The sequence below is a fragment of the Papilio machaon genome, chromosome Z, assembly GCF_912999745.1.
Source record: "Papilio machaon chromosome Z, ilPapMach1.1, whole genome shotgun sequence".
Classification (NCBI taxonomy): Eukaryota; Metazoa; Arthropoda; class Insecta; order Lepidoptera; family Papilionidae; genus Papilio; species Papilio machaon.
Window position 1 is genome coordinate 3,644,332 of NC_060016.1, and position 22,142 is coordinate 3,666,473.

The following is a 22,142-nucleotide window of genomic DNA, read 5'->3' on the forward strand; positions in this document are numbered from 1 at the left end:
AAAAAGCGAAGCGATCACTGCTTATAGTCATCCGCAATCGCAGATGCGTTGCCCACCTTAAAAAGACAGAGGAGGGGACGCACAGAAAGAGGATATATCCTCTTGCTATGTATCCTCTATCACACCCACTTCCCCTTCCCATCCTTTCCTTATAAGAAAAGGGTGGAATCTGAACGTGGACTAAAATTAGTAATTATTATCTACCATAGTCATTTTACCATTGACGTTATTTTTTTGTTATTATAGAGTTAAAGCACATCAAAGTCAAACAATGTAGAACGAGACGTGAACTGGCGAAATTGAGACGGAATCATTTATAAATGGAGGTATAAACGGGGGAATACGAAATAGGAGGGGGAAGATGTGGTACTGCATTTTCTATGAGTTCAAACTTGCTTCTGTCCAAACTGATCTGGTTTATTTCTATACAATTATATGAGACAAGAGACTAATGCCCGCGCTCGCTGTTAACTGATTTATTATATACTAGCTTTTACCCGCGACTCCGTCCGCGCCGTATAAAAAAAAATAGAAAACGGGGTAAAAATTATCCTATGTCCGTTTTCTGGTTCTAAGCTACCTGCCCACCAATTTTCAGTCAAATCGATTCAGCCGTTCTTGAGTTATAAATAGTGTAACTAACACAACTTTCTTTTATATATATAGATTTACTTAATATACGATTGCTGTAGATTATTTACTGTAGATGTTTGTATACTTCCCTGAATACTTTCTATTTAGTTATAATACTTTTTATGTATATTAGTCTTGGATTTAGTAATAACTGAAAAACCTACTATTGACTAGAAAAATTAAATAGATTCTAGAGATTGGCCTTATGTGTTTAAAAGCAATTTCGTTGTAGCCTAAATATATTTATTATTTATTTATCTTTTGACATTATGATACACCTGAATCAAAACTAGAAATTAGGGTGAATTTTTATAAGGGCACAGGTAGAGTGTGAGTTCGGAGCAAGGGATACGAGGGGCGCTTACAGAGCGGGGGGTGCAGAGGGCGAGGCGAGTGCGGGGGGCTTCGCGCGGTTTGCATATTGCATTAGATTTAAATTGTTTACGTCGTTAAGAAAGAAACTTCTCCCAAAGTGAGAGGAATGTAACAAACTTTTTCACGAGTGTCGGTAAATTAAATTTACCGTGAATTCGTATTAAGATTATTTCTATTTGTTCTTGATTATTGAATATACCGATTGTTAATATAATTCTAAATACAATTTTGTAGACCTTAAACATTATATAATTTTTACATAAATAATTATATATAGTAATGTAAGCCTACCAACGAAATAATGAAAATATTATTCGATTAACATAATAAAATCGCTTGCTTTTAATTTGTTTCTGTATGATTACAAGTTTAATAATACTTATTACTAATACTAATCTATGAGCATGGTATTACAAAGTCTAACCTAGAAATATTATTTGTAATAGAGTAGTTGGACGCCTGAAAGTGTTATGAAACATTTCACTTCTGAAACAATGTGGTTGCGGACAGTCACAGCGTCATTTGTGTGGGTGTGACAATTGATGTGTTACCATTGTTCTGTATCGTAACATAAACATTACAACTATTAACTAGATTCCGTTATAACTAAAGTAAAACAAACTCTTACTAGTTCATGTCTAACAGCTAGTGTTCATGAACGTGTACAGACCGGACCATGAGGACTATTTTAATATTTTTTATTATTTTCTTTTCTTATAATAAGAGTGTTTGTGCAAAGGGGTTTCTGCGATTCGTTTCAGAGAAAATGGGAGATTTTGCTTATACTTTATTGGACACCATTAGGAATGTTGGAGATCGACTTTCACATTTTTTTCAAAATCGCGAGACTGTAAAGAAAGGTATAACAACGCTTCCGAGAAAAACATATTTCTGGCAAGATGCAACTGCAAAATATACAAAAACTACGAAAACACTGAAAAGAACTGCCAAGCAAGCTCCGCCACTTAGCGCTTACACGACTAAGACTCTCCATTATAAAGTAAGATCTGATCCAATGTCGTCGATGGATACTCCTCAACTTATTACACTGCACGGAAGACGAGCCGAATCGCACATTGTTTTAACAGAAGACGGCTACCTTTTGACACTACATCGCATAGTAGCAGCCCGTTCAAAAAGAAGTGCAGATGTGAAGAACAATACAGTGTTGCTACATCATGGATTGCTCGGTAGTTCCGCGGACTGGGTTTTACTTGGTGCAAAGAAATCATTACCTTATTTACTATCCAATCTTGGATACGACGTATGGCTCGCAAATGCAAGAGGTAACGTTTACTCCAGAGGACATGTGTCGAAAAATATTAACAATTCAGATTTTTGGAAATTTTCATGGCAAGAAATGGGTCAATACGATTTACCAGCAATCATTCATTATATCAGATTGGTAAAGAATACTAGCGATCCTATAAGTTTCGTTGGACACTCGATGGGCGCTACTGCTTTGCTTGTTTTATTGTCAACGTCTCCAATATTTAATACATTTATCAGAATAGGAATATTGATAGCGCCTTTAGCCTTCATGGTAAATAGCAAAGGGCCTCTCAGAATGTTTGGTCCCTTTGCGCCTCGGCCACCTCTGCTTCAACAAGTAATGAGTACGGGTGAATTTATGCCTTCAAAAATAACCCCAGAATGGTTGTCATCAAGACACTGCGCGAGACCTCAAGTACTATGTAGGAATCCGCTATTTTATCTTGCGGGTGATATACTTCAAGGACCTTTGTGGGATGAAAATCTATTAACCAGAGTACTTAATCATGTACCAGCGGGCACTTCGACTTATACCATTTCACATTACGCACAATTAACGAGAAACGGCAAATTTCATAAATTTGGTGATGTCATAACAGAGTTTCCATTGAATAGGATTAGTCTGCCTATTGCGTTGATAAGTTCCAGTGAAGATTGGTTGGCGCCTTTACCGGACGTAAAAAAATTGTACTTTGGACTTTCAAATCCAATTGATCACTTTGTTATACGTAACAACAATTTCAGCCATACAGAGTTTGTTTGGGGACCGAAAGCAGATATAATAGTTTTTAGAAAAGTTATAGATTATATTAAGAATGGATTATCTTTGAGTGTGATTAAATTAAATGAAGTATAGAAAGCTAATAGGGGTTTTAGCTAGTTGTTTTAGAATGGTAACAATGTATTATTTTATTGCTTGTGACAAAAATAATTATATGTTCCGGGTTCTTCTAAGTTGTAAAGTATTTCATGACTCCCTTAAAACAACGCAACGAATTAGATCGGTGTTAAAGGAATACCTTTCTTTTTATTGCTTCTCTCGTCTGATGAGAAAAGTTTTAGTGAGCTGTACCTATTTCTGAGGATTTTAGTTAACTCTCTACAAACGTTAAATGTGTAGACTTTCAAAAAACACGAGTTTTTGTACACATACAACACTATAGATTATAAAAAGCAGGATGAGTTGTAATAAATAAACTTTTTTAGAAATATCTAAATGATACGAGTTTTATTCGTATTACCATAAAAATTTAGTCCCCTAGGAAATAATAATTATTATAGAAATTAGTCAAAATATATAAGATGTCTTAATTTTTTATAGAAACATAAAATTAAGACAAAATAAAATGATCTTTATTCTATGCAATGTATAAAATATCTTATAAATACAATGCTGTTAAGAATTCAAATAAAATTCGCAAGATTATATATTTTTTTCCGAAAAAAAATGCTACTACTCTGACAGTGCTACATAAATAACAAAGGGACTATCATTGACGCCCGTAGACATTCGGACATACTGCAGCGTTTCATATCAACTTTAAATGTTTTACTATTTTAAATATATTCCTTTGTTATCACTTTATCATGCTTCTTAACTATAATAACTATATCAGAATATATTACCAATGAACAAATACGATTATGACTTATAAGTTACTACGAAAGGTGAATCCGAAATTCATAACAGCATTACACATCTGTTGATTAATTTGTCTTAACGATTAAAAAATAGAAATATATTTTAAAATATTAGCAAATATTTCCAATGCAAATGACTGTTGTTCTACTAAAGAAGTGGATTCAATATATACTTATATACAATACACACGGATTTATCAACTTAGCGTGAAGTAGAAAATTTCTTCTTAAAAAATTTGGCTTAATTAATACCACCAATGTAACATTTCAAAATCTTCACATAATAATAATATTGAAGTATCTGAATGTAATATGGAAGAAATGCATATTTCGTACATATGTTGTTGCATTTCTGTAATAGAAAAGTAAATTTTTAAAATGTGTATCCGCAATACACATTTTGTTCCGGGTAATATCCGGGACGACCCGACTGATTTTGACGGGACTTTGAAGGGAAGGTTGATGCACACTGGAATATTATAGACTACTTTTTGTTTTATTTCCCTGCTGAAGAAGACGTGGGCGACTGCTAGTTTAATATACATAAATACAATTTATATAAAATATAAAGACAAAAGGAATTAAATTAAAGTATTTGCAAAGAGTAAAAAGAAACGAACATGTTTTGCTTATGATTCACACAAAGAGCGACGATGTGAAAAAGGAAATGCAAAGATTAAAAAATAATAATTTGCAAAACAATTTGCATTCATTCCGATTGATGAAAATTATTCAGAATTTATTGTTTTAGCAATTTACATATTAATAATAACGTATTTCTAAGAATATAAATTTGAATGTATACTTTTTTTTTATAATGTAATAATCAATACATCGTTACTCTCCTTTTGTTACAAAATCATAATAGGTAAAAACATTCCTTCATATTTTAAGGAGAAAAACGCATCAATAATGTAATTTTTGGTTTTAGTCGAAATAATAAAAAAATTATGTTTGTCCCAGCAAAATTACCAAAACAGAATATAACTATTTTTTATCTATAGTAAGCGAGAGACATAGTTTCTACTGTCTAAATACCTGTAAAATAACAAAACTTGCATTTAAAAAATAGATATTAACAAAACTTTTTACTTGTAATAATTAATATTTACTCATATAATGTAATAATATCAAACAATCAATATGTCTTTATAGAAATACTGATATTTCGTATAAGATATCAAAAAGTAACCAATGTGTTGGTACAAATACCAGACCTTAAAATGTATACATGAAGAATTGCTTGGGTTTAATCTGTCTTTATTATTTTAAAACTATTCCATTGTGTAGTTGAGTATCAACAAAATAAAAAACGCTAATTAAGAACCTAATCAAACATCTGTCTTCAAATCTTGATCATGTCTCTAGCAGTAATGTTCTGCTTATTGTTTAATCTCTTAATTTTAACATCTCAAATAACTGCACTTGATACAAGTATATTTACAAATCTTTTTTGTAGACTCACTGATGAAATAACCAATGCAATAAATAGTATAAAGGCATCGGCTAAAAGCCTATCGTGTGAAATTAATACAAAAAAACAAGAAATGAGAGATTTTTATGCGGAATTTGTTAACCAAACGCTTGAAACAATTTTACATTACATTCCTTTTTCTGATAAAACTATGCTACCAATTGACGTAACTGAAAGTTCAGAAGAAATAACCGAAACGACAAAAGTGCCTACAGAAACGACGCCCGAGATGGAAACTATCACATTTACAGAAATAGAAACAGAATCAACATATGAAACAGAAACCACCCCATACACTGAAACAGAAACAACAGATATTACAGAGACAAGCCCAACAACTACAATGGTAACAACGCCAAAGATAGTGAGTACATCAAAAAGAATAAAAACGGCAAAAGTAAAAACAACACCATGGTCATTACCAAAGCCACCTAGAGTAAAGCCAATAACGGTCATTGGGTCAACAACAATGATGACTTTGAAACCAAAGTTAAAAATTGTGACAACGCCAACAAATTTTACCCCGTCAAAGATTATAACTACACCTAGAACAATATGGAAGCCAAAAACAGCAAAAACACCAGCAGTACTAATTTTTGTGTCAGCAAACCCAATAATAGTCTCGAAACAAACAACAGTTAAAGCACCAACAAAAGCAACTGCATGGATAAAATTGACAAGGCCAACAACAGTCAAGATTCCCAAAGGACGTGTTTTCGTGTCACCAAATCCAATAACGGTTAAAACGCAAAAGACAGTGAAAGGACAAACAACACCAATAAAAAATACAACACCAACAACAATCAAGAAATCAGGAGTAGGAGTTTTCGTGTCACCAAATCCAATAATAGTTACAAAACGAACAACACTAAAGGCAGTGCCAACGAGAACACCTGCAACAACACTAATGACATTACCAACGAGAACAACAATGAAGACACCAACAAGAGTAGTTATGTCAACGACTATGAAAATACCAAGGACGTCGACAGCTCTGAGAATACCAAAAACCTCAACGACTCTGAGAATACCAAAGGCCTCAACAACTCAGAGATTAACAAGAACAACTAGCAAAGGACCTTCTATTATAGTAAGAAGAATGTCGCTACCAATTAGTAAAGGTAAAAAAATTGATAACCTTAGCGGGAAATTGTTAGACAGGTCGGTTCAGTTAGATTTAGTCAATATTCATGGATACAAAGCAGAAATTCATACTGTAGTAACTCCTGATGGATACTTATTAACTCTACACAGAATAAAGCCAAAATCAAAATTCACAGGAAGAAACAATAACAAAACTGTTATTTTACTACATGGCTTGCTAGGAAGCTCCATAGATTGGATTTTACTGGGACCAAAACATTCTCTTCCTTACAAGTTGATCAACGCTGGATACGATGTGTGGTTACCAAATGTTAGAGGAAATGCGTTCTCTAGAGCACATGTGAGTAAAAGTATACATTCCGCTGAATTCTGGGACTTTTCATGGCATGAAATTGGGCTGTACGACTTATCTTCTATAATAGATTACATTAGAGAAAAAAATTCTGTAAAAAGCCAAATAATTTTGGTAGCTCATTCAATGGGGGCCACTGCATTGATGGTTCTTTTATCAACATCACCGCATTATAACACGATTTTAAGTTTTGTCATTCTATTAGCACCGTTGGTATTCATGCAGCAAGCTAAAGGTCCGCTTCGCCTTCTTTCAGAATTTAAGAGTTTAGATCACAACGCCACAGTTAAGATTTTAGGGGACCGTAGTTTTAATCCAGTAGACTCATTTATGAGAGTTGCTAGAAAGAAATTCTGCAAAGAAGATGCTATTCTTTGTATGCATCCATTGTTTTTGCTTACTGATGGAGGCAGAGCAATAAAAAATAATAGGCACAAGAAAAATATTTTAATAAACATGAAAACTGGAGGTTCTGTGAAGACAATCCTACATTTTTGTCAACTAATTAAAAGCGGTCAATTTGAAATGTATGACTTCGGATCTACATTTAATCTTAAAAAATATGGCACAGTCTCCCCACCAAAATATCACTTACGTGACATTAAATTGCCTATGGCGTTGTTTAACTCGCACAACGATTGGCTATCCACAGTGCCTGATATTCTAAATTTAATGTCACAGCTTACAAATACAGTAACCCATCATGTAGTGCAGTTAACTTCTACTGAATTCAATCACCTTGATTTTGTTTTAGGCATTAACGCCCCAAAATTAGTATATAAACATGTTTTTGATGTTTTGGATCAATTATTTTAATATTCGAAATTGGCCAATGCAATGCAAAAAACACTTTTGTTACCAACACGCGTACTTTATATATTTACTATATTAGAAAAGATAGTGGTTCATTTTTCATTTCCCGAATGTTGCTTCTTATTTACGAGTTAATACTAGAAAGTTATAATTTACGATTTAGTTTTTTTTTTTTAATTTATAAAAATGTGTTATATTACATGCCATTAAGATGCTAGTATATAGTTTGTAAGAAGCTCTTGTACAAAAATATCCAAACAGTATATGAAAACATAAAACTATGTGTGTTGTTAGATTTATTGTTTTATAAAATAATAATAAAATGCTTATAAAACATGAAATATGTAATTTTTTCTTTCATCTGTTTGCAATAAAATCCTAAGTATTGTATCCATTTCCAACAAACAAAACTTTCATATTAAGGTATTGTTTTAATTCATCAAACCCTAGAAATGTCTTCTTCGTTTTCTGACAAGGACTAAGTATAGGGAAACGGACTAGGCAAAGAGCTGCCATTCTGCCACTTCTTTCAATGCGAGCGCAGGCCAAGTCCTGTCCCTAAAAATTCAACAACGATGGGCAGATTTCAGACATATGCATTTTTGACTTAATTATTATTTATTATTTATTTACTTATTTATTATATATACAATGTTAACCTAAAATACAACTATGTCCCACAAAATTATTTAAAATAATTTAACTGTAGGATCAAAAATTTAAATTTAATTTTAAATTAATATAAAATAAAATTAAATAAGTTAAGATAATTTAAATTAAAATAAATTTAAGGAAAGTATAATTAAATCAGCAATGAGAAAAGAAGTATTATTCTAATGAATGTAATAAATATTTTTTGAGCTTTTTTTTTAATTTCCCTCTGATACTTTAATAGCACTTTTTATCTACTTTTACCGACATAAGAAATAATTTTAAAAACTAATTGATGGTTCCTGAGACACAAATCCCCGTTTAAAATATTTTGTTATCTCTATTTTGTCAAAGGTAATGACAGAGTATGTTACATACAGAGGTTTTAGTCTCAGAAACCAACAGTAAGTATGAAACTTGAAATTGGTACACAGCAATAAAAAATTGTTGTGTACAGGTGTCTGTACTGACACTGACAGTACTAACGAACATACGTTGATGATTTCCCGTGTGGATGGTCAGTTTGTGTGCCGTAGACTGCAAATGTGGCATGTGCCTATTGCATATATTGACTATTATATCATTATGAGATAGATATGAGATAAAATGTTATGTATTTAGAAAAAAAAATACTTTCATACGTCGAAAACATTTATTTTAATTATTCATTATTTAATTAATTAATTAAATCTATATCAATATTTCACGTAGGATGTTATTTTCCTTTTTCAATACCACAAAATTGTTAGCTCATTAAAGACTATCGTAACTTAGACGGCAACTTAGACCAGGTGTTTCAACTTAGACTGAGATAAGAATGCGACTATAGTGGCGATTAATACCTTGAATTTATGGTACTTTTTGTTGTACATAATCAATAATTTATGAGTTATCTGTACTAATTTATGTAGAACCCGTAATTTATGTATCATGGAACGTTATACTACTGATTTATTATCTATAGACAAATGATAGAAATATCTAGAAACTTAACCTAAATATGAAATAACTAGCTGTCGCCCGCGACTCCGTCCGCGCGGAATTAAAAAAATAATTAGTAGCCTTTGTGTTCTTCCAGACCATATTCTACATCTATGTCAAATTTCACAAAGATCCATTGAGCCGTTCTGGAGATACCTTCAAACATCCAACCAAACTTTCGCATTTATAATGCTAGTAAGATGATGTAGCTAAAAACCTACAAGGACGTCTGTGGTTAAACTAAATATAGACAACTCACTAGTGCCAATGTCAAAAAAGTGTCACAAGGTTTTGTCGTACTTTAACTGTTTTGTATTTTTTCTTTCATGGAAATATCTATGCCTACGTCAGTTTTATAGGAAAGACAGCATAAAAATAATCCATTTGCTGGTGTTGTACAAGGCATTTAATGTGCTTAGAATAGGTTTTCTTTTTAAATGAAAAATGTTTATTGCAATTATATTTACAGATATATAACTATTATCATTGTTAAGATCAATAATCTGTTAAGATAACCAAAAAACTTGCGAATAAAATAATAATAACAAATATATTCAAAACGCTGACTCACTCGCTTTGTCTGACACTTGATTCGCACCACACAATTCCCCCAACATCCCACCCTACACCGTACCGTTGCCGTTCGCTACCGCATCAAATAATAATAACATACAACGAAAAGGTACCTTCCTCTCCGTTTGGATCGATACAGCAAAGGGCTTATTGATAAACATGATAAATGAGAGGTGATAACTCTCAGATGTGATAAAAGATGACGCCTTTTAGCTTTCCCGGCTGTTGTATGGGGATGTAACGGACTATTTTTATCAATATTTTTGTGGAATAAATAAATTGTACTATTAGAAATTCGCAATAACTTCTGACATTGAGTCTCGTTTGAGTCTCTTAAATTTTATGTCAGTTACTTTCATGAAAATATGTGAACCAAACTTAAAGATACATTTTCAAGACATTTAAAAATTAATATAAGTTAATTTATATTGATGGTATAATAAAGCATTCAAAATGATTAATGTAAATTATGTATTGTATTATATATTAGGATAAATGTATTTAATAAAAAATTAAATGCAAAAAAAAAACAATCAACATTATTTGTTACCTAAAAAGACCTTTCTATCGAGCTATCACCGGCATAACTAATGCACCACAGCTGCATTCCCCACTTTTATTGCAAAATAAAACATTAAATATTGCAATTCCACAGTGGAGGGTGGGACTTCAATGTTTGTGCAAATACAGCAGGGTTCACACATTCGACACTCAAAATGTAAATAGGTTTTTTTGGTTATTAATTTCTTTAAAATAGGATTCTTAGCAAAAAACATTAAACAAAAGTTATTCAGAGTAGCAAATCAATTATCACTGAGTACAAACCGCTTAATACCATGCACTTATATGTTTGTTATAAAAACATCATCCACAAAAAATAAAAATATAGTATATGAGATCAGAAAAAGTCTCTTAAAACAGCAATGAATGGTCAACACAAAACTAAAAGCTGTAAGAATCGCGATCGACGTGGCATAAGAGCCAAAGCTACATCCGGACTGGGTCTAAAGTGCAAGCGCATTAATGCACATTCATAAATGAAATTTGATACATTACCTATTAACTTTGTAGCTAACAACAATGTATTAACTGTTAAATGTTACTTGAAAATTATTTATCATACAGCTGTTAGTTGTTTATGGTAAATTTAAATTGAGCCTAGATTTAGGATTGTTTCTAACATTGTTATTGTCACCCTCTTTCTCTCTCATGTAATGGTAAATAAATATGTATATATAAAAATTTCTTAAATTTATTTAAAAAAATGCTTATGTAAGTATAAAATATTATATATCATAAAATGCGTGCATGTAATCATGTGCAACACCCTTAATAAAACCCTCCCCCAGTTGTAAGCAATATGTTTGTATTGGAGATGGAATTATAACAACGGATTAAAGTATTGGTCAGCGGTGTGAATCAATAATATTTATTATGGGCGACAACGTTGTACATTTGTACACACTTATTGCAAACCCTCATAGTTGTGAGAAGGGACCGCACGTGTTTGTATTCCTAATAATAACCATATATTATAGCTTGACGTCAAACGCCAGAAGACCCCGATAGCTACTTCACTTTTATCCCGCTACGACATTATTTAGTTGTAACGCGCTAATTACCTACTAAGGATGGTAAATATTTCAACGATGTTTTTATTAACCAATGTATTGATGTAAACGGTTTACCAATATAAACGACGTTTTCTGTTTCCATTTTGAGAAATGGAAACAAAGTGGATATTTTTCTACGCTCAACTTTCAGGTTAAGGAATATTACAGTCTCAAGGAGTTATCCGGAGATCTTATAAGGTTTAGAAGCATATTTCCTTCAGACTTGGTTGCTTTAAAGGTAGCTTTTCAGCTACCAATTGTTAGAAAATATGGTTTATACTTATGAAGCAAATAAAACTTAGTATTCACACAACAGACATTGAAAAATATCCATTTGGAACAATAATACCAAATTAAGCAAATACCGTATATTTCGCGTAGTTCACCGATTTTAATTCGATGTAAGTATTTTCCAATGAAAACGGAAGCACGTGGCTGAAATACAAAATAACAAAATAATACATTCAGCCTTAGCTAATGCACTACGCGAAGCGCATACGACAATAGGACTTTCAAACAGATTCTCTACGTAATTTTTTTACAACGATGGAATAGGAATAACTTCTTCGTTTACTAATAAATATATTTTATATAGGACAAAAATTGAGTTGATAGTGTATACGCTTTTTCATAATGTAATCTATCTTTGTTCTAAATTTCAGCCATATCCAACTCTAGAGATAACTAGTAACTACATTGATCCATCCATCCATCCAAATATTTGTATTTTAATATTAGTTACACAAGTTTAATTTTTGTTTAATTTCTGGATAAACTTGAGGACCATGAAAACTTTTATTAATTTAAAAAACCTTCCTCTAAGTTTCCACTTTACTGTAATTGTAGAACTCACTTTAGGTACGTAATAATAAAAATTTTAAATTAAGTTTGAGATCACCTTAATACTGCGAAAACAATTTTGAAGGTATGTTAATCACACTACGTTCGTAAACGGGTATAGGCATTCCGATTCGCAAACAAACAATGTTTGATTCGCAAATATTCGCTTAGACTGGAAATCGACAAATATTCGGTTGCAAGCTTTAACAGCTTTAAATTTAAACATGGATATATCTTCACGATATTAAATATAGTACAAACCTTCTCATATATGTATAATTTACAATTTTTCCAAAAAACATCTGTTAAAACATATTGTTTATCCTTTAATGTCCTGAAAAACTGAAAAGTAAGTAAAAATTATCTCCGAAAATCTTTGCTCATACTTTGACATTATTCAGCTTAATTTCAAATATAATAACTTCGACAATATTAACTTGAAACTTCTAGTTCTTAGATTAAACAATTATTATAGTAGCGGTGTAGTATAAAATTATTTTGAGGAAGCCGTGGATATAATAGATGATTTGTTTTCTATTTTTTGCTTAGGAATTCATTTGAGACGGGTAATCATTGGCAAATCGTGCAGAAGTCGAAGCTATCATGAAAGGAATTCCGCCAGGAATCTGCCCCTTGTGCATTACAATGTACGAAACCCTTACGCCTAAAGATCAAGGGATCGCATTAATTTTAATTTTTTTCATTAAATTCTTCGAAATTTTAGTGATTATTAAATTTTAGTGACTACTGCTTGAAGTAGACCATGTAAGTGCCAACATACATGGTCTATTTCAAGCAGTAGTCAATGGTAGCCGCCTAAAGTAGTCGGTGTCGACTACTTTAGGCGGCTACCATTGGGTGATCAGCAGTTGATACGTCTAAATATCAGAAGTTCGTTTATGTCACCTCAGACGATCAAATCAAACAAATACATGAAATAATGAATCCAAAAAAAAAAAACTCAAAAAATATCAATTAACTAGCTTCCGATGAGACCTGAGGTACAATTATTTAAGACCTATGATGGAGAACCGACAAAAATAAATATGAATTTCTGCACTATGAATATTTTAAGGAGATGAGAGATGGTGTTGTGATGTCTAGCATGTTTAAACAATGTAATGTTGCAAACGTGTGGGATACGTCCAATTAAATTATCTCTAGGGATTGTTATGGACGTTTAAATTTTGTTGTGAAAATAAAGAGAGTTGAAGTACGAACATATTATTATTAACCGATTCCTTTCATGCGTTATAATTCACACACGTATATAAAATCAAACAAACGGAATATACCAAATAAATGTTGTAATAATTTAACTACGGTTTTAAGTTTAAACTTATATTAAATTCTTAATTCAAAAAATCATAAAGCGCGATTTCAATGTTCAATCAACTGTACACAAATCAATTCACTCGCTGAACAATACTAAGAGTTCGAAGTCAATAAGGGTGCTGAAGCAATATTTTATATCCGAGTAGAATTTTAAAATCGCGTAGAATTTAATTTCCATTAGTTGTCCGGTTCTAGTAAATACGGAGATTTATTAATAAATAACATTGTTTGATAAACGAATTGACTTTATATACGCAGTAATTAGGACACTTTATTATTAAGCCGAAAAAATAATTCGTAATCTTGAGTAAATATAACTTTTATATTTATAAATTACATTTTAATTTTTATGAACATTATTATAAACATCTAAATTATTATTTCGTGTCTATGTCTATAAGTCTAAATACGAAAGAGTGCGGTAGTTGAACACGGTTGAGTCATTCGTAAATGTTAAAATGTAATCCATCAAAAACTAATAACGATTGTATTGCACATGTTAAATATCCGGCTTTTTTATGCAAATGTTAGTAAGTGTAAACTTTTTAAATATCCTCGAACATAACAAAAGGACTCCATATAATAGTACATATGTGGATATTTCAACAACTTCCCGGAGGCTTTTTGACTTTAATGTAGCATGTTTGTAAGAGAAATTTTTAATATATTTGAAAAGTTTCACGTTGGACCGTAGCAGTACCGAGCGTGCCACCTACTTTTAAATTTGTTGTCGTATGCATTGCCTTATTTATATTTCAACAGAAATACATTAGAATTTGTGAATATTTCACGCATTTATACAGCTAATGTATGCAAACAAATTTTACTAAATAGAATGAAACTTTGTCTTATATCAATCATGAGATCACGAGGAAATTTTATGAATAAACAAAAATTAAATGAAAATTTGTCATCCTTAGAAGTTTTCCATATATAGGTAATTTCTACTTGGCAGTTAAACATTTGTATTTATCTTATCATTGTTTTTTTTTTTCAATGATTGACCATGCTCTAGGATCTTTTCTCAATTGGAAATCCAAATTAAAAAAACAGAAGCAATTCAAAATTTTAATTGTGCTACCAAAATTGACCCCTTGTATGCGCCCTCTGATTTTTGTTCAAAGCATTTTTGTGCAGCGTGACAGATTTCACTCCAGCCAGTATGCTTTGGATCTGCGCGTTAGGAACATTGTTTAAAAAGTAACTTTGTTTATATGATTGGAACCTTTCGGTTTCGTAATAGCTTTGTTAAAAAATTTCACTTTGGTATTGACATGTTCGTTATACAATGCTTGTGATCGGTGATTTCATAAAATATTTACCTTCATTACTCAGTGTTCGTTGCGTGAAATGCAATCTTATTTTATTCTCACGTTAATTATTTGGTATGAAGAACCAATGTAAAAATTACCCTTTAAAATTCAATTGAATTTATATTAAAGACAAAAGTAAAGAATGTATAAATCTTCAAAGAGTTTCGAAAGAAGTTATAACAAAAAAAAAAAAAAGAATAGCTTCAAAGACGCTATAATAAATATTAAAGGGTCTTTGAAGAATTTGATGAAGCTATAAAAGTTAACTAAAAATCTGTATTTCTACATTTATAAAATTCACAGAAACGAATTAAACTAATAAATTCTAACTAAATCTTTATAGGAAAAATTATAAGAAAACTGTTGCAATCAAAGGAATGTCAGAAAAATTGTTCAAATCGAAATAAGCTATTAGAAGCCGCAGCGGGAGCTGTTTCTATACAAATTAAAAGCAAAAAATCGAATTCAAATCCAATCAGTTTTAATTTTTCAACTGTAATAAAGAAGTTTGAATCAAACCAATTTGTATCAATAATTTTGCAATTATTTACTGTTGTTTTGGATTGTAGCGACATTTGTATTGAAACATTCTTTCGTGAGAGAAATTTTCACTCACTTAAAGACATATTTATGAAAAAAAAATTGCGACTAATAAGGACCACAATAATTTCTAAAATTATCACTATCCTTAGCTGTTATGATCATTAGCTCACATCGCGATGTTTTCCTTCACCGTAAGAACATAATGATGATGATAAAATTAAATAAATTAAATGTAAAACAAATACAATGTTTGTATATGTTACAGTTATATACGAAATCTAATGTATTTCGCCTACATTGCCGCTGTTTGTAATTTTAAGATTGATTTTGAAGGTAACGTTCAATTCCATTACTCGATTGACAACGTTAACGCGCAGATGTAGTCCGCTCCACGTATTTAGAATACAATAGTTCAAACTTAGATGCTTTTTCGAGTATTAAAGTACTCCAAATGGATTTAACTTGGCATTACGTAAATGAAATTCCGAGAAATAGGTGAAAATTTTACCAGACTTGAACATCTCAGTACTTTTAGTAATTTACAGGAAATTATTTTTCGGATTGATCTTAAGGTTCGATTATTGGGTTCGGTTAAGTGATAATTATTATAATTTGGTTTTAAATACAATATTTTCTATATGTTAGATTTTATTAAGTTATTTTATATATTGGATAAAATCATAAGCATCATTCAAACTAGCACACCTAGGGTTGCCAAGTCGCCAAACCTACTAGCCGGACAGACCAGCCAGTTTGGCCTGACATTTGTGTAGAAAGGTCGGACACCCTATATTATTTAGGATTTTGTCTCAGTATTAATATACACTCTCGTTTGAGAAATGTAAAAAGCCGGACAACCGTTTATTTTGGCAGGACACGCAATCAAAAAGCCTACCTATGTCCGGCTTTATCCGGAGGCCTGACAACGCTAAGCGCACCTATGATAAAAACATCAATGTTCTCTACATCACGTCCCTTTAAGCGGAACTCATTGAATTGAGTCGTTCAAGTGTTTGAAAATTTAACGAATCTTATCGTCGAAGCTAATATTAGTTTCTCCCAGTGACCTTTCAGTTTCCTAATATTTCAAAATAAAATAAATTCTATATGCACTTGAATTAGAAAGTAATTTCTGTTTGTGTTTCTATGTGTTTTGCTTCCATAATAATAGTTTTAGTACCTATTTAAAAAATGACTCACGACGATTATCAACAACTTTACGCTAAAATAGTGAAAAGTAATAAAACAGGTTACTATATTTATTTTAAAGGATTAATTGAAAACTTTTTCTTCTTATAATATCTTAAATTGATTGGATGCTTTTTCTTTTTAGCATATATATTTATTCAACTGTTGCAGAAAAATTATATACTTTACACATATTGGTTGTAGTGAAAAAATTCCAAATCTTGTCGAGCGTCTTTAATTTACTACATTCGAGAGTTCTAGGAAAATGAATCAAAATGATGTACAAGAAATAAATAGGAAGATTACACTTACATGCAGTATATACATATTTTATTCTAAACTAGGACTTATAAATAAATAGTATTCAGACTATAGAAAAGTTAAAAAATAACTAAATATAAGCGACGAAGCGACACCAATATTAAAGCCTTGAATAATTTGTAGGTCGAAATATCGTAAATTATAATGTCTTACGACACCTGCATGAATACATAGTTTGTGAGAAGCTTAAACGCTTTCGATAGGTTACAAATAATGCTTAGAGGTAATATAACATGCAAATAATAATAATAATACATGTTTCTAAAATTAATTTACAAAAAACTTAATGAATAGATGGTTCTAGCAAAGGTTTCTCTTTTATATAAAAGTATCCTCAGGTAAAAGTACCTTGATTAAGTACCTTACCTTGAAAAAAGTTTTCCTCGTTCAAAGGGAAACGTAGGTTTCAATCTTAAAGATTTTTAATGGGAATTACGAAACAATTTTAACTCATTCACATCATATTTTATACTGATATTATAAATGCGAATGTTAATATTGATGCATGGTTGGATGGATGTATGAATTTTTGTTAAAATGTTTCTCCAAAACTACTCATTTTTTTAAGTCCACGCGGACGAAGCTGAAGGTGACAGCTAATGTACTTTAATATACGGCTTTTATTGCTACCTGTTATGGTTTACTTACAAATAGGTATCTTTCGTTTTCTTCCATTTTTCCTTCATTACTTTCCTGTATGCTACTTTGTCAGGGATAAAAAAAAAAATAATACATTAAAATAATCTCTATTTGGGTACAATAAATTGGAATGTAATATCAAATAAAGCTCAGACATCAATAGACCACTGCGCTGGATGTTGTTGACGGACGGACGGACGAATAATATCAAGTAAAAATGCACTTCGCATTTAAAACTACCGTGCAACAAGTTGCTAAGCTTTGAATAACCCCAGAAATTTATTTCGAACACTTTTATAAAATTGACTTGAAATTCGTTACAACAATTTTTACTTCAAAAAAAAAAAAAAAAAAGTAGAATGTACTTTATTTTATATTTGAATGAGTTCATACTTTCACTATACAAAAATAATGTAGATAAACTTGTATTGAAAGTGATTAAAATGCTAAAAACTCAACAAAAAAGTTAATATAAGTTATCCGAAATTCAAAAGAAAAGGGCCGTTCAATCTAATACTAATTACGTAGGTGATATAACTAGCGGTGCGGAAATCGTTTGTACGTCGTCAACAGATATCAGGAAGGAAGAGGCGGTGATCCGCTCGAGGCGAAACTCCGCAAAGTTGAACAACGTTGTTGATGCTACTAAAATAGATTGTTTCTACATAGAAACATGTAATTATATACTTATATATTATTTTAATTACTAGCAGTAGATACGGGTTTTGATTTTAAAATAAATGGTAAAATTATAAAAATCCTAATAATTTAGAATTAAAATGTTTTTTTTTTATAATTTACCAAAAATATGTCGAAGGTATATGTAGTTTATTAAAGGTTAACACGCATAATAAACTCCTTATCCCCCTCACCAACCCGCCTCGCGACCGCAGCGGTGTGCACTCGCCGCTGCCTTAACGTCGCCAATTGAGCGGGTAAAGATTTAAGTTTACTAGTTGTGTTCGTCCGCGAGAAATACTGTATTCCGATAGCATTTTAATTATTTTACTTAACCGACGTGCTATGCGTTGAATGTGGAAGAACCGAAAGAGGTGTATCAGGAATGCGCCAAATGGAGGTCCTTGATCTTTGCCGATCTATTAAAAAATTATAATAAAATATGTTAAACTTACAAAACATTCACACAAACATCATATATACCCATACAAACCTTGATCTCCTATTTGATTTTGTTATAACGCATCCTTGAGAGTAAAATTTTTAAAAACATTGAATGTCATATTTATTTAAATCAAATAAGCAGCCTAAAAAATAAGTTTCAAGTTTCGAACTGTATAAATGACGATACTTCCATACAAATTTCTACCCCGACTTTCAACTCTTTTTTTCTCGTTAAAAACTAGCCTATGTCCTTTCTCAGGTTTTAGGCTATAAGTGTACTAAATTTCAGTTAAATCGGTTACAGAACCTAGTTGCTTTGGCATGAAAGTGAGACAGAGTTACACTCGTATTTATAACATTAGCAATGTGTAATTTTCACTTACACGCGCCGTCCACTTGTGACGCGGCAGGTGGGTTGTTGGCTAGTCGATGTCTCGGCAACCGCACGCCGTCAACCCGTGTAAGTGATAATGATGGATCGCAATTTTATATCGTACTCATTGTCGCTGGCTACTTCGTCAGCACGGAATTAAAAAAAAATAAGTAGTCTATGTATTCTTTCAGACTGTGTTCTAAATCTATCCCAAATTTCATCGAGATCCATGCAGCCGTACTGGACATACCTTGTTACAAATATCCACCCAACCCATCCATCTAAATATTCGCAATTATAATATTAATATTTTATCCCGCGCAATAGGCGACGGCGAGTCGGCTCGGCGGCGCGGCGACAGTTGACAGCTAAGGTGATCGCAAGGCGGTGCCAGGTTGGCGAGAAGTTTAGTTATGCGTTATTAACATTACAATTAAATGCTCTTCATTTAATATTTGGATCGCTTTCTTTTTTCTGCTTCATATTTGAATGTCTACAGGACTCGCTTTGGAAATGGGTCTGCAAGAAGTGTACGCAACATAGCATCGCAACATTCGCAACGCCCACAAACATTTACCGTATACACATTTGTAATCAAAATCGCAATGCATATAAGTTTTTTTTTTGGAATGAAAAATCTAAGTCGCATCGCAATTTGTGACTTATAATTTAAAAAAAAAAAAACATTTTTAATAGCACATTATAATCAGTCAATTCAGCAATCATACATAAAGGACCTATCATAATGGAACTTGTTTCATATGAGCGTGTTTACCACTGCCGAAAAGATCGAATCGATCCAATGAGAGATTCCAAAATGTTTCAATAAAAAAAATGTTTAACAAAAGGTTAACCGCAATAACCGCTTCTTTTTTAATAATCCATTATTATTAGTACCCATCCTTGATGAAAAAAATATAATCTTTCCTAAGCAACAAATTAAAGTATCCAATTTCAGTCCGCGCGCGTTTGTATACGATAACCTTATGATAATCTATCCCTCGATTACCTAACCAGAGTATCTACGTAGCGAAGAATGTTGTGTTGTACACAGATTTAATACAACGAATTTAAGCGTAACAAAATTTGTTAGTGATTTATTAGACAAAAGAATTATATACTGTTTTTTTAATCTTTTATAACTTTAAAATGCAGTCTTGTAGTTATAATACATACTTGGCTAAGATCGGCGGAGGACTAGATAAAGATCATTTATCATTAATATTACATTGAACCTTAAATATGTTATAGCAGAATAAAAATCTGCTTATTCTGCTTATCCCTCTTTGTTAAGGTATTGTAAGGTCACATTTATAATAACAACCCTATGTTTAATTTATAAAAAGAAATTGTCTGAACGTATAAACACGACGATATTTAAATCACCTTCCTTGCCTGGAATTATCCCACTCACGTGGGGTCGGCGCACAAACTTTAAAGTTTAGGCTTATTTTTTTAAAGCCGGCCGCCTGACTATCGCCAACCCTACCTAATTATATTTAAATATGTTTTATAAATGTTTTGAATAGAATGGCTTTTTTAATCTTAACTACATTTATCGTGTACTTTATGTACCTAGCAAAACGGATATTGGTTTCGGAACGGGAGCGATGAAAGCAGAGTGTCTGAATTTGAACGGACGTGCAATCGGGCAAAATGTAACAAAAGGGGGACTTGTAGCGCGACTTAAAACAACATCACTTTATTGAAGAGGATATCGTTCGCGAGGATGCTTATTTGTGGACATGGACATACAAGCATAATTATATTTTAATTATATAAATTTGAATAAAAAAATATAAATAGCACGAAGAGTACATCAAAAAAAAAATCTCATAAAATATTAAAACAGATATTAAAAAGTTACCTAATGTAAGATCGTAACCAATCTTAATATCATCAACCGTCAACCATTTTTATATTGTTTTTTTTTTCAGAAAATATTAAAAAATATATGTAGTTTTGGAAATAATAAAATTATTTTAACTGAAATAGATTCATTTATAAAACATTTTTTTAAACATCGGATGTACTTTAGTAGGATTCTATTTATTTTTTAACATATCATATCCTCTTTCTTTGCGAACTCTCATTGTTATCGATTAAAAGTATCAACTCTATTAAAAGTAAGCAACGCATCTGCAATTGTCTATGGACAAAGGCCGCTTCTCCATTTCAGGCGAATTCAGGTGGTCGTTTGGTATTTTGCCACCTTAATATATAAAAAAAATATTATCTAATTTTAATTCATTCCTCCCAACTCCCAAGTAGGGTTGGTGACAGATAAGTGGCCGGCCGTAAAAAAAAAGCCAAAACATTAAAGTATAAAAAACTTTGTGCACCGAATCTAAGTGAATAAAATAAAGCCAGGGAAAAAAAATTTAGTTGGGTAAAACTAATAATAGTAATTCACATTCATTTATCTTAATATTTATTTTAGTCAATATACTAAAAACTGTAAAGCTACTCTATAAATTTAATCCGCTTCAAAACGACCTTTGTCTAATTCAAGAAAAAAAATTAAAATATTTTTTATTTAAACTTTTTATTATAAGTTGAGACGGCGTTTTGTCATATAATTTATTAACACAAAAGATTTTTCACATAGTTAGAATTTCGGACAAAGGCACTTTGTGTTAGCGAAATTTTTCTAAGTCGCTTAAGTTCAATATTTCTCTAACACTCTCATAAAATTCTAATTTATACAAGAAAATACTGCGAATTTGTACTTACATAGGTTTTTACGATAAAAGAAAAATTATGACAAGAAATTCAATCATACACGAAAGTACGTGAGCCCGAAAATTTTACAAGTCGCTTAACTTTTTTTTCATCGATAATTTTTTGTTATCTATTTCAAATAATAGTAAAAAATATAAGATTTTTATTTATGTAATTTTGTTTTAGTAAAATATCACTAGAACTAGTTTTATTTAGCACTTTTTTCAAAATTTTAAAGTTTTGTGGAAAATAGTAATTATTTCAC

At 31.4% G+C, this 22,142-nt stretch overlaps 2 protein-coding genes across 2 annotated transcripts; both read left to right on the forward strand.

Annotated features, from left to right (window-relative positions):
- The first annotated feature begins 1,755 nt into the window (after positions 1 to 1,755).
- LOC106719763 (lipase 3) lies at positions 1,756 to 3,136 on the forward strand. Its single transcript, XM_014514204.2, has one exon. It carries the CDS (start codon positions 1,775 to 1,777, stop codon positions 3,134 to 3,136), a length of 1,362 nt encoding a protein of 453 aa, XP_014369690.2. The 5' UTR covers positions 1,756 to 1,774.
- Positions 3,137 to 5,468: 2,332 nt separating this feature from the next.
- On the forward strand, positions 5,469 to 7,667 carry LOC123723457 (sterol esterase TGL1-like). Its single transcript, XM_045686101.1, has 2 exons — positions 5,469 to 7,227; positions 7,321 to 7,667. Exons 1-2 carry the CDS (start codon positions 5,469 to 5,471, stop codon positions 7,665 to 7,667), a joined length of 2,106 nt encoding a protein of 701 aa, XP_045542057.1.
- Positions 7,668 to 22,142: the final 14,475 nt, after the last annotated feature.

Bases quoted from the DNA above. Each gene is read 5' to 3' on its own strand.
- LOC106719763 (XM_014514204.2), top strand. From the start codon at position 1,775: ATGGGAGATTTTGCTTATACTTTATTGGACACCATTAGGAATGTTGGA.
- LOC123723457 (XM_045686101.1), top strand. From the start codon at position 5,469: ATGAGAGATTTTTATGCGGAATTTGTTAACCAAACGCTTGAAACAATT. The intron at 7,228-7,320 runs GTATGCATCCAT...TGAAAACTGGAG, and splicing joins CAAAGAAGATGCTATTCTTT to GTTCTGTGAAGACAATCCTA.